General features: G+C 36.5%; 1 protein-coding gene across 2 annotated transcripts in view; it reads left to right on the top strand.

Annotated features, from left to right (window-relative positions):
* The window catches only part of cacna2d2a (calcium channel, voltage-dependent, alpha 2/delta subunit 2a), a 340,749-nt gene that overhangs the window by 214,511 nt on the left and 111,370 nt on the right, over nucleotides 1-14,868 (top strand). For both annotated transcript variants that reach the window (XM_017708409.2, XM_017708410.2), the window contains exon 6: nucleotides 7,181-7,319. In XM_017708409.2, the coding sequence (XP_017563898.1) occupies nucleotides 7,181-7,319 (139 nt within the window). The remainder of the gene's footprint in view (nucleotides 1-7,180; nucleotides 7,320-14,868) is intronic.

Below are 14,868 nucleotides of genomic sequence, written 5' to 3'. Positions count from 1 at the left end.
GCAGATTTCAGTTCTGTGCTGCCAGGTAGGACGAGGAGATTATTAGCATGAAACTGGGATTAATAGAGTTTTTATCTGACTAATTTCTATGCTATATTTAGCAATAGCTTTTTTGAGTGATTTAATAAGTTAAAAATGAATTTTCTATTAAATAATGAAATTGAGTAAGTCAGCACTATTTGGTAATTAACTATTTCACCTCTTGTTTTATTATTGGAGATCTGCTCTCTGGAAATCATTCATGAAAGACCTGATAGGGCTAGAAAAGCTTACACTGAAAGGCCCTTTAACAGTACTGGGTTTTGGGTTTTAAACGTGATATAATGTGTATTCATCAAACAGCACAGGATACGTATGCAAGGACATATAATACATATACAGTACTCCAGTCACCAGTGTACCCCCTGATTGTGCCCCCTCCTTATTGTTATTATGGTTATCATTATTATTGTTTTGTATATGCATGTATATGATTTATTAGGGGTCCAAGCACCTTTAGGTGCATGCAACCCAATTGCTTTTGAATTTGGAGGGCTTAGCATTGGCCAGTCATCACAAAAATGATATCATGTGCCCATATAGGCAACTTCTAATAGCCTATATAGTTTGACCTCAGTTGGCCATGAGGTGGCGCTATAGAGCATAAACAAGAATAAGTCCTATACATTTTAGCATATGTCAAAATGAATTAATACATATAATTGCTTACACTGAGGATGACATTTTATCAAATATAAGTCTTTTAAAATTCTGTAAAGTTTTTCTTTGATTGATCAATGTTTGAAAATCTTGTCTGTCTTGTTTGTCTGTGGATTTTAAGACAATTGTTTCAACTTAACATAAATTAAGGAAATTTCTGAATTTTATATATTCCACCAAGCCAAGCAGTTTGTGTATACATGTCTTTTAAAGAACTATATCGTTTTTCTGTAAATCATCAGAGTTTGAAAATGTTTCATAATGCTTTCTGAAATGTTTTTGCAGCATCTCAAGCTTGGTCTCTAAACAGCTATCAAAGTCTCAAGATCAATTAATTTTTTTTTTAATTTTGCATTTTAAGCACAATTTTATTGCAAGTTATGGATCAATTGGTTCGGTCCAGCCTATTTGGAAACAAGGGACCACAAATATGTCAGTTATGCTCGGATTGTGCCCAAATATGACATATATATTGAAAATAATCAGCTAAACAAACATATGACATTTGGCTTGAATTGGCTTAAGTTGGCTCTTACAATGCTCAATGTACTGACTCCAATCTAAAAAGTAATTATTCCTGTCTAAGATTAAAATAAAGACATGACTATTGTTTCAAACTATGCATCTTAATGAGAATTAATGCTTTGCAAATATGTGTAGGTTGATTAACTGTACATGAGTAATTTGATTTCAATAAATTTTAGTTAGAGTAAGAAGTTTTTTATATTTCTCTGGCCAAATCAGTAACTGCAAATGTCAATGTTGAACTAATTAATAAAAAATATACAACTAGTGGAAAGCTTACTGAATGTCTTTAGGTCAAGACAATGTTTGTATTTTTTGCTTTCCACTGTGCCTGACAATTTTGGAAATACAATTCTTTTAATAACTTTTTTTTTCTGTAAATTATCAGAGTTTGAAAACTAATGTTTTTATACAGCTGGCTGAAATCTTTTTGCATCGTCTCAAACTTAGTTTCAAAAACAACCGTCGAAGTCTCAAGATCAATAATTATATTTAAAAATCCTGCCTTTTAAGCACAATTGTATTGCAAGTTATGGAATAATCAGTTCATTGTGGCCTATTCTAAAACAGGGCAACTTATATTTTGCAAATATGTGTAGGCTATACTGCACAGGAAGTTTGATAATTTGATTTCAGCACATTTTTGTTCAGAACAACGTCACCAGAGGTAGCCAAATCAGTAACTGCAAATGACATTAAAGATCTGCCTCCTTCTACGACCAGGGGCCACAACTTTACTCCTTGATGTCTTCCTGGTGCTTGGACCCCACAGATTGCCGCTTGTGGCTGTATTTTATTTTTCTCTTTCTGCAGATTGTTGCTGTAGATTGCTGTGTTTTATAAAAGGAGTTGAAATAAAATTAGAGACAAAAGATGGTGATCAAGATCCACCTTCACATACCTTACATATAAGAATAAGTAAATAAATAAACAAGTAAAAAAAATAAAATGTTTCCTTTGTTTATAGCAGCACTTAGGAATCTGGCTAGATACCTTTTAATCAGTAAAAAGAGAATTATATATATATATATATATATATATATATATATGATGGTTTCCCAAAGGCATTTAGTCGAATGCTTTTAAACAGCTGAATTTATTTATTTGTTTGTTTGTTTATTTATTTAAATACATACATACATACATACATACATACATACATACATACATGTAAGGCATATGCTGTTCAAAGAAAAATTAATATCTCTACAATGGTAACTTTGCAGGAGATGGCAAAAACAATATTTACTTTTAATGTAAGTTAATGCAAAGACATTTTATTCAAAGTGATTTTAGAGCATTTCTATTGGTCCGTTCATCTTGAATTGTTTGCACAGTATTAAGTACAGCTGCAAATTATGCAGAAAAAGTTATGTAGGAAAAAAAAACAACAAAAATGGAGACACATTTCTCTTTGAACAGCAGCAATATATTATTTATATTTAACAAGCTATTTAAAATGAAATTAGTCCTCTCCAGTTCACCATCATGGACCAATTTCAGGGCCCAAAACAGCAATTATTATTGAAACATTATCAGGTTTCTTGTCAGACATCGCAGATATCTGATGTTCTCAGGGAGAGATAAAAAAACTATTAGGTCAGTGGAATAATACCTGCGAAGGAGATACTGATATGATCATGCAAGGAGTTGCAGTGCTCTTTGGTGGTGTGTATATATATTACTGTGCTTGTGTGAGTGTCTGTGCTGTCTTTATCACATTGACATTCAGGGAGGTATCAGCAGAGCCCGTCTCTCTGTTTGTCCCAACAACAGCTTGTAATTGCATTTTAATAGACAATTAAAGGCAGGCCATAAATCAATTCTCGCACTGGGCAGGAGGCTTGCATTTAATTTTGCAAAAAACAAACAGTTTTTATCATGTCAAACCCAATTAACCCGTGCCTCTCTATCACTGTGTGGTGCACCTCGCTCTCTCAGAGTAAGGGGAGGTGGGGGATATACGTCTGTGAAGAGTGGGGCTGGGAATGGGGGTGGAGAGTGCTTTATTTAGCAAGTTATGAAGGATGAGGAATGTAGATTAGTAGATTACTCATGAGTACACTGAGGCTATAGCAGCATTTGCCTTCATATGTATTCTGTATTCTGTCAAAGGAAGCTGTTGCACTTTGTAAAACATCCGTTAATTGGGAGGTATTTATGGGCAGCCCATATGTAGTAATAGCGAGAGAGAGAGAGAGAGAGAGTATGTGTTATTACGTATTTACCAGGTTCTTTGAGTTCATTTAAAGAGAAAGTGGAGAAATGGTTGAATAAATAAGCTACAGCAGAGGGAGTATATGATTTCAGATGCTTTTCAGGCATTTCAACTTATCAAGACTGAGCCAAAATATCACATTAATGGTAAAAACCTTCCTTTCTTCACTACTTGTACTTCATATCCTGCTGCATTCAGCATCTCTTACGATTTCACTTCCTTGAAGACACAATGAACAGAGAGAGAGAGAGAGAGAGAGAGAGAGAGAGAGAGAGAATACACCACCGCATAGTAAAACATCAGTTTGCTAGACATTTCCTGTAAAATAGTAGGTTAACTGGCTGCTTCACAGCACTAAGTTCAACCAAAGGAACATGTTTTAACCTGTATAATATTCATGAAACATCACCAGCACAGCAGAAACTAAAGGACTGAGTTTCTCTATCATAGATAGACTCACCATCCACTTTCACTGACCACTGAGCTCCTTACAGGTCCACTGCAAAGGAGCACCATTTAGGGATGTGCATTTCAAGTATCTGCCAGGGCAAATAAAAGGATAACAGCAAGGCAGAAAAAACAACTGACCTTCATGAAGTAATGTAGACCTTTTACCTAACAGTGCTAATGCAGCTAGATGCCCTCCTCATTATTATTATTTTCATTATTATTATCTTCTATGTATGCATACAATATTTATTTATTTTCCTCTTGTAGATTACTATAAGATATACTATATAGATTACTATACTTTATAAAAAGAGTTGATAAAAAAAAAATAAAATTAGGGAGATGAAAGGTGGTGGTCTAAATCCATATCCACATGACTTACATGTAAATAAATGTATATATATATGTATGTATATATAAATAAATGAGAGTTTGTCTTTCATACATAGACCAACCCTCCACTTTTACTGACCACTGAGCTCCTCCTAGGTCCACTATAAAGGAATACAGTTTAGGAAAGTGCATTTAGACAAATTTTAACATTCATCTGCAATGAATAGATGACCATCTAACAGCAGGGATGGAAAAAACACACTTTTGTTGACCTTAATAAAATAATATAGGGCTTTTTACCTAACAGCAGTAGTGTAGCAGGACACAGACGAGCACATTTTAAAACATGTTTTATCATTCAAATATGGCAGTGAGAAATTGGTAGGGTTTCTTGTTGGAAGGGCAGCTGAGGCTGCCTCTTCAATGAGCTAACAGGGCTAATCGGTGCAGCATTGGATGGAGATGAGGACTCGTCACCTTCTGAGAGGTGGACGATGTGCTAACATGAGAAATATGTTTTCACTGTTTCTGGACAGCATCAGCTAGAATAGTTATCATAGCGCTCTTTGCCTTCCCAGTCACTTCATTATTAGGTGCTCATGTTTTATTGTAAGCAATTCTTATAAGGTATAATGTTCTTACTTGTAAATATGAGTAAAGTCGTCACATTTGCAGTCCTAAAGCATAAAATTGGTATTTCACTAAATTGCTTATCTGCATATTTTTTCTGTCTTTTCCATGATAAAACTAAACAAATACCCGGATAGTGATTTCAGTATTCAAATACTGGCACATCAGATTATTTACCAGGTACCTGTAACGGGGCGCGAGGAGGCGGATGCATGTGCTGAGATAAGCGAGATTTATTAAGGGCAAATCCAGGGTCATAGTCAAGACAGTCCAGGGTCAGAGATCCAACACAGATTGATCGGGGGACAGACATGACGGACACCACAATCCAAGAAACAGAACAGTACAAAGACCAGTACAAACAACACAGCAGATAACACCAACAAAGACCAGCAAACACAAGGGGCAAACACAGGGCTTAAATACATAAGAGTAGCGAAGGACAGGTGCAAACACAGGTAGAGACAATCAGGGTTGGAGTAATGAAACGAGGGGGCAGGACTAGACAACCAAAACAAATGCACATGGAAGATCAAAACAAAGGGGCACATGGAGTAGTGGGAGGAGCCAATCGTGACAGTACCTGAGTACCCATGCATTATCATTGGTGAACCATGACTAGTTATTTTGTTATTTTTGGCCATTAATATCAAAAACACACATAATGTTCATTTTTACTGTATTTCATGGCCAAATATTGTTCAAGTACACCTGTGTAAACTTAACACTAGCATACTATTACAAATCCCACATTGGAAGCTAGCTGAAATAGGATTATTGTAATGGGTATGAAAATAAAAAATATCTGCTAGCACCTCTTCAGGATTTCCAATATAAAGTTAGCGCAAAGCTGATGCACATAACCATTTTCTTTGCTAGATTAAACACAGACATTCAAAGCTAGCGGAAGACTCATAATTTCGTACGTTGTATTTGAAACTTTTAACAGACATTTATGTTTATTTAACCTTGTTTTACAGTCACTCTTTCAGTAAAGAGTCCTGCCACAATGCTGCCACCACTGTTTTCTGTTCAATAATTAACTCAAATCTGGTTAGACTACGGCTCATATTCAGTCAGTGGTATATCTGGAACCCGAAGGCCTCTTGTGATGTCCTTTTCTCACAAATCTGGTCACACCCACTGTAAAACAAAATATGATTGATTGATTGATTCCTAATTATATTGGGAGTTATTCTTATGTATTAGGCCTTCAGTCCAGCTCCTAAAATCGTAACCAGCGGGAAAGCTTGTTTGGTTGTATCTTCATAGATACCACAGGGTAAAAAAAAACCCTAACTGGTGAATTCTCAACTTAATCTTGCGTTTTCAATCAAAACGGAACAAACGTACAACAGTATTTGCTGAGATGAAACATAACAAGTGGCATGCAGCTATTTAAATGAAATAAACTGAATTTTCAGGTGTGTGTTCTTCAAATGTTTTGCTCTCACAGAAATCATTAGACCTTCTCTAAAGGGCTTGAAGGTGCTGAGGGTTCCCCTTGAAAATGAAATGTGAAGTACATTTACTGGCCACTTTATTAGAATCACCTACCTTGTAGATCCTTAGTTACAGACTGTAGCTTATTTTCATGCACAGTTTTTCCATCCCCTTCTACCCCTTTCATCACTGACCACTGGGCCATCACTGACCACTGGGCCATTCTACTCATAAAGCAAGGTAGAGTTAAAATGTAGGAGTTTCTAATAAAGTGTCCAACAAGTGCAGCCAATTATAAGGGCTCCACTTTGTTTCATATTGCTCCATGCATATGCAGGGCGCTGCGGACAGGTAGCTCATAATGCATTCCTAAGGGGTTATTCATTGAACAGGACAGCCATCAAAATCCAATTATTTGGCACCTTTTCTGCTACCTCAACATTTTCTTTTATTCGAGTTCCTTTAGAAGCAGACTTTTGTGTGCAGATTTGAGACTGGAGATGTATTAAAATGCTAATTACTGGTATCTGTGGCGGCTCTGAGGAGCGGAGCAGGGCACCGTTGTTCATATACCTTTGTGCTTCATTATTGACAGGGTTAATGGCTTACAGGAGTTCCATACGCACATGATAGCCATCTCACCCGCTAATTGATTTTGAGCGCTTATTGCCCACTTTGATACCTGCTGTTGTATTGCATTATGGGGATGAATGGACGCAGAATATAATGAGGCTGTCCTCAGAAGAGAGGCAACCTTTGAGTGCAGCGGGAATCAGATTACCGCCTGCAATTGATGTTGGAGCATCTGTGTGTGTGTGTGTGTGTGTGCGCGTGTGTGTGTGTGTGTTGGTATTGACATTTCCGTCTTCTTGTTTTTTGCAGTCTGAAGATGGCGACGATGAGAACCTGATGGAGAACCCATACTCTCTTCCTCTGGAGTTTGTGGACGACCCCAACTTCAAAAACAAAGTCAACTACTCCTACACTGCGGTGCAGATTCCAACCGACATCTACAAGGGCTGTGAGTGCTGATCTCTCTACCACTTACCACTGATTATTGCCCCACTGTACAGATTGCACAGAATTAAGGCTGTTTGCTGTTAATCATGTTAATCATAAGAAAATCCAGGCATTATTTTTGACTGTTGAGAAATCAGAGTTTTTAGAAAAGGCCAAACAGTAAAAATGGACTTAAGCAATAATAAACCATGTAAAGCCGTGCAAAGACTCCAACATAGTTTGCTGGGAAAAAATTATTATGAAAATGACCAACTAATCACTGGCACTCCATCAAAAAGAGTACATTTTATCAGCTGTCGAATCAATACATAAATTGAACAGATTAATAATAGTCATGAATTTATCTACACTTCTCTTTAAGGTCAACTCAGGTCTTTTTTTATGGTTTGTCCAAAGAAAAACAAGCATCTCCAAAATAGTAACTTCAGAGAAGACAAAAATACTCCTTTACCTTTCAGTGTAAGTGAATGGAAAGATACTGTATTTTATTCCAAGTGATTTTAGAGCATTTCTATTGGTCCATTCATCATGACATTTACACGCAGCATAAAGGACAGCCGGTGTGTTGAAATGATATAGAAAAATAAAAATCACCAAAATGCAGATGCATGGTTTTCTTTGGACAGCGAGGATATACAGATTTAATAAGCTATTACAAATCATTTTAATGAAAAACAGGCAGGTGTTTATGTTGGAGACCTTCAAAATCATGATGTTAAAATATGGTGGGTTTGAAAGCATTCAAGTCAAGCTTTTGTCTCTAAACTCTGATTTCCTCAAATGCCACACAGCACAACAGATAACAAAGAGCTGTTATTCTGACATACTTTTAAGAAACACTAGGCAAGCATTGCATCATAAAGAAGATCACAGGTGACCTTCATTGTGCAATACCAAGATCAGTAGCTCTTTCACAAATATTGAAAACATCGTCATTTCTGAGTCATAGTTTGGCTGGTTCAGTTGTGATTCATGGAAAAACATAAATATGTATTGTTTTTATTATATTTATTTATTTGAAAAAAATATGTATAAACTTGTCCAAAGTGTCTAAGTACAAAGACCAGTTTATGCATGTTTTCATTGGTGCTGAACAACTTTAAAATATATTTGTATTAATGTGTTATTGTGTCACATGACATTTTCTGAGTGGTACAAATGTTAATACATTGAATAGATTCTGTAGATATGGAAATGCACATCATATTCTTTGAATAACATTTTTTAAAGTTATTGATTGATGAAAACATTATATATATATAATTTGCAATATAAGATTATTTGACTTAATAATTATGCATTTTTTGGCTCAGTGTGCTTACAACTATAATAAGTAGAAAGTGTGCAGTTACAATCACTTAAAATAAGTTAATCATACAGATGAATGTTTTCACTGTAAAGGACACACATATAGTTTTGTGGTTTTTAGACAATATATAGTCTATACAGGGTATGAAAGGTACTCCTGCTACTGTCAATAGAATCTCTCTCTCTCTCTCTCTCTCTCTCTCTCTCTCTCTCTCTCTCTCTCTCTCTCGCTCGCTCTCAGTACTATTCATAGAGAGCCTCATTTGTTTAGCTAACAGATCTCATCTATGATGACATCCCATAGCAGCAAAACATTATCAAACTATTTTGGCTAGAATTTAAGCTGACAAGCCGAGCAGGCCAAAAATATCCTGAGATTGGTCTGATCTGATCTGATGTGGGCTCAGGATTTTGTGGTGGATTTTCCAGCTGACAGTCCCAGCTGAATTGCAGCTTTTTCTCTTTATCCTTTGATAAGATTTCCTGGAATGATATGAGCGCTTCTCTGAAAAAGACAACGCTCTGAAAAAAGTGTGACGGCCCAACATTGCTACTGTCTGTGTACTACCGAGTCACTGCATAGATACACATCTGCATTCGTGTCAGTGTTTATTCACATACAGGTGTCACATTTCTGCATTGGTCAGTCATGATAGATGAAAATTCCAAACGCAGTGTTGATTCTCGTGAGTTTAATATGGCAGATTTGTTTAATACCATCTTTAAATGGGAAGGGATTTTACCTTGGAAGATACAGTTCCATTGTTGGCCTTTTGCCACAGTTTAGACTTAATAACTGTTAATAACTGTTTACGTCCGTTGATTTTCCGTCCGTTTTTTCTAAATTTCTGCTTAATTAAATCGTTAGCATGCAAATTGTTTCAGAGTAGTTTGATGAGAAACGCTCTCTAGAGAAGTGGAATTATTCACAGTGGTGGTGATAGGAACCAGACATCTGAAGAGTTTAACACCGCTTAAAGCTCCCTCACAGACATTAATACACACATTGGTCAGGAATGCACTGCCTGGTGTCTGAGACTTTGTCTTATAATTGTTTTGAGGAAACATTTTGGTCTTAAATGTGTGTTTTAGGGCATTGAAGTAGTGCAAAGTAGTCCTCAAGCATACCCAACATGTCTTCACATTCTACTATTTAACCACCATCACCATAACACTCAAAAGACACGCGTTGGTCCTTTGGTTGTTTGGGATTGTAAATAAAATGGCTGTATTTGTGTTGTAGACATTGTGACACCTGGTTCCCATCACCACCACTGTAAAGAAATAATTAAGACAGTAGGTTTCGCTACAACGACCAATTTATTATAAAATTACACTATATATATATATATATATATATATATATATATATATATATATACACCCAGTGAACAATATATACCTGTTTTTATCTGTTTACCAAACATTCAATCATTAAGAACCACTCAGAGAATTCCATGATGCATTGCAAGCCTTTTTTAAGACCTTAAGCTTGATGTAAAAGTGCCTTTTTCTTCACTTTTTTTGTTTTGAAATGTAAAGAATCTTAAAGTCAAAAAATCTGAGATGTTTGTTCAGTTTGTATCACAATAAACAATTTCTTATTGAACATGGAAACACATGAATGGGATGAATGAAAGGTCACATATCAGTCGTCAATCTGAGTAAATAAAGTAATAATAAGCTCTTACCGATCTGAATTGCGCTGTGAATGAGCTCAAATGCTCAGTTAGAAAAAACACCACAAAAAAGGAAGCCTTGTGCATCTTTTATACAGTAAACGGAAATAAAACCTTGTATCTCCATTTTTGTCATTTTTCAGGTTTTGACATCATTTGAAAATACCTGTTGTCCTTTACATTGTGTGTAAATATTATGATGAATGGACCAAAATTAATGACCCAAAATGACTTTGAAAAGTCTGGTTCCATTGACTTACATTAAAAGTAAAGTGTTTTTTTTTTCTTTTTCCTGTAACGTTACAATTTGGGAGATAAAAGCTTTTCTTCTGACAGCAGCGACATGCTGAAATTCATAAGATTTACTCCTCTTGCAGCAGATTTTAATGAGCAGTTTTCTTCGGCTTCATGGAATCAACCAATTTTCTGTCGATTCTGTTGGTATCATTATGCATCCCTAATTTGAATCATGTGAATTCTAAGCAGTGTAGGAGCTTATTTGCTACTTCAATCAGCCATAAAGTCATTCAGTCAGGGATAAAAAAAGTCAGAAGGCAGATCAAGATGTGCTACAGTGGGCCAGAAGGCATTAAGCAAAGCAACATCCTACAGCTCATGCTTCCCATGGGCCTTTGAGGAGGACACTTTCTCTCGGCTTCAGGGGTGGATCAATATAATCTGAAATCTCACCAGGCTTTCCCAGCGCTGTAATCATTTAGACTGTAAGTGCAGTGACCACTCCAATCAATAGGCACGTGTGAGGTTTCTGCTTTTGGTCTCAGGCAATGGAGAGGCTTATGGCAATTGTAGTTCGGTGTAAATAAGGAGGCGATGACCCATCTGCCCCACTTTAATTCCACCAGGAGTCATCTGTAGGGCTCAGGACAAAAAGGCCCCTTTGTCTGGGGGAGGAGAATTAATAATCGCCAGAGAAACAGAGGCCGGGACCTTTCTTTTCTTTCTGGATAAGAAGGCCACATTCACATAGGTCAGTGTCCGCTTGAAGGGCTGCTTCTGAAATGAGAAGCGAATAGATATTCCTAGTTAGCCATTTACAATTCTCAGCGCATTCGTGTGTGTTACACAAATGGTGCACTGGAGATACATACGGAGACCATTATGAATCCTTTATCTAAGCTAATGTTAAATCTAATGAGGTAATTATGTCACAGACGCAGAGTATAAATGTCTGACTACATGCTTATATTCATGGTAGACCAGCACACAGTGGTGCAAAATTTCAACAGTAGTTACTGGTTAATAGCTATTATAAGCAATTAACAATTAAAAATTAGGGTTAAGGTTAGGAGTAGGGATAGATTTAATAAACTCTTTCACACTGAGCTTGTAGTTCAGTTGCATTTAGTAGATATTTATTTGAATGTTACTTATAAACAGACTGAGCAGTTACAAAGCATCTGCAGTGGACCATTCACACCATAAGGTTCTCTTGCATTTAACAGCAATTTAGTTTAATTTTACTTAAAGATGTATCTACAGTGGACCATTGAAATAAATTGTTACCAAAAATTATGGAATTGGATCACGGGTTGAGACCCCACCTCCATAAGTGGTGGTATAAAATGTATAGGTTCAAAGTGTGCTAGTCAAACAGCAGTGAACTGGAAAATGACAAAATTCTCTAGCTGATGAAAGCCAACTGAACAACTGGCTGCTAACTAAAAGTTTCAGCACTATATATAGCAGGTCAGTCCCAATAAACCTTGTCAGTATATGCTCTTAACCTGGATTACACCAAGTCTTTACATTACAAAGGAGGAGGAGACAGTTCAGCGGTTGAAAAATGAATGAGTCGTGTGTTGATCAGGAAAGCCCTGCGTTTCATTAAAAAAAGAGTCTATCGTCTTATTGCTAAAGTCACAAATATGCACAGTGTCCATAAGGATCCCCAAAAAATGCTTGGCCCCATTTAGCCAAGGACTTTTTATGCGTCCTTTGGGCCAAACACTACAAACTGTTGTTATTCTTGCCAGTCATTTTTACCAGTGATTGTAATTGTGCTTTTGACGTGGCTTTCCGTTTCAAGTTGAAAGGTCTTTATAGGTCCCCATTTAAAGAGTGGTTCATATTTGTGTAGGTGATTCAAATCTGTGATTAATGTGAACAAACCTATTACTGAAATGACCATTATTGTCTCTGAAACATCTTTCAGGGTGTGATGTTAGTGACTGGAGACGTCGTAATTCTGTTTTGTGGTGTTTCGAAAGGTGGCAGTGAACAGTTTTCACATCACTGTTCTGTGCTCTAAAGTCACCTTAGGAAATAGTTATAATATGGTGGAGACGAATGAATGAAACTTGACCGTATGAAACTGATGGTATTATCTTGTGCAAAAGTTTTGGCACCCCAGGCAAATGACGTTTGTTGATTTTGAAAGGAAGATAAGTTCAAACATCCACTACAGAGAACACGTCTGCACATTTTAGCTCACAATTACTGTTTATTTGCTGAATTGAACATATTTTTGTTTGTTTTTTGTCCCAATACATTAAACTACGTTATGCACAAAAAATTGCAGAAAAAATGAATATTTGCCATGTTGCAAGCATAAATATCCTTTCTAACTTGTGAAAGGGCAATTTCACCTCATTTCAGGTGTTAAGTCATTCAGACTGGTTTGGTGTGAAATACCCCGAGAAACTTACCATGTCAGAATTGTTCACAGTGGTGGTGATGTCTGAAGTGTTTAATTGTTTTATGACATTGTTTTATATTAGTTTTGAGAAGATTTTTGCTTGATATATATTTTGAAAAATCCATTAATGATGGCAGAAAGGAGCATGCAGGAAATTGCAAGGCAAAATACTATTCAAATAAAACTTTTAGTAATAGTAATTTTAGTAATATTTCACTATTATCAGGATTATTTATAAAAACTCACTCGTGTGTAGGATCAGAAATGGTTTTGGATAGTAAATCAATTGGCTATATTAGTGCTGTGACCCCTGGTTCCTATCACCACCACTGTAAAGAAATCTGAGCCAAAACATTTCTCTACGATGAACTGTTTCATATCTCAACTACTGAATTGTGCATTTTGAATAAACAGTGCAATTCCCTCTGAGATTATAAGACACTTACGTTTATCAAAACAGAGCTTGGCTTTCCGTTCACTGACAAATATCTTCCGAAGTCATTCTAAACCTTTTGGATGGTGATAGCGTAGAGCTGAGAGAGAGGATGGAGTGAAAGAGAAAGGAACGAGGATGAGAAACAGAGAGCGGGCCACAGTAAAAAGGGCTGTGTTCTCTTTCCGGGGGCTAAACGGGGCGGCTGGTGTGCGCCGTGATTGCTCTCTGCGGCCGTTTATTGAGATGGAGGACGTTTCCCGACTCAGCCATAATGAAGCGTTTTATGATTCATTATGCCGGCGCTGAATCCTGCTGCCAAGCCTGCAAACTTTCTAATTAGCGCGGGTCAAACAGCCAAACAGTTTTTCGTCTAATTATCGCCGCTTATTACCGAATGGGCACCAGAGGAAAAGCCGCTGAGGATGATGCGCGAGGTGGGCGGGCTGGTGCTAAAGCGAGTGGGAGGAGTTTGAGAAAGAGGAGACGGGGCCTGTTGGAAGCTGACATTGAGAGAATGCGTGAGAGCAAGGTGTGTATTTTTAGGTGCATCTGTTTTAAGCCTGATGCTTTCGCATGAACAGGATAAGTGCAAGCATAGTATCCACACTTACTGAAGGTCAGTTGACTTATTTGTGCTCCGTGCACAGATGTTGTTTTATAGCAACTGTTACCAGGTTTACAAAACATAAGCAAAACAATGCGGTTCATCTTGACGAGAAATTAGCCACATGGCTTGTTTTTTTTTTGTCAAAATGATGGAAATTTAGAGTGTATTATTATGTTATGATTGAATGTGTCACTGTTAGAATTGACTGGTGTATTTTTTGGGGGCCAAGTTTCTATTAAGTGCCTCTAATAACCATGTAGTTACATGTTATTAGTGATACAACATATCACTGCTGTTGGAACAAAACCTCGTATCTCCATTTTTGTCATTTTCCAGTTTTTTTTTTTTTTTTGCATAATTTCCAAATACCTTTTGTCTCTTATTTTGTATCCAACTTTACTTTCGTGATGAATGGGCTTAAGGAAACAGCCCAAAATTGCTTAGAAATATGTTACAACTAAAGTATTTTTTTTCCTTCTGTAAATTTACCGTTTTGGTGATACGAGGTTTTGTTCCGACAACAGCGATATGCAACAACAATGTAACTACTAATGATTTAGTCACTGTTACAGAAGTACACCTAATGTAATAACACATGTGTGTTAACTTCATTTTTGCATCATGTGATTACATCTTAATAGTTGTAATGGCCTTTCTCTCTCATGTAATTACACAAGGGTAATAACGTAAATATAACATTATAACAATAACATTTGTAATCAGACTGGAACAGCAACTTTTTTCAGATTTTTTTTTCCTGCAATAAAAGGATATGTGTAATAACTTACATTAAGACATTACTTACACTGTATCTACCAGCTTTCTTAATATTTAGCTGGCATTTATGTTGCCAGTGCTGTGTCA

Source organism: Pygocentrus nattereri, chromosome 26 (assembly GCF_015220715.1).
Source record: "Pygocentrus nattereri isolate fPygNat1 chromosome 26, fPygNat1.pri, whole genome shotgun sequence".
Lineage (NCBI taxonomy): Eukaryota > Metazoa > Chordata > Actinopteri > Characiformes > Serrasalmidae > Pygocentrus > Pygocentrus nattereri.
This window is presented reverse-complemented; position numbering and strand designations above follow the sequence as displayed.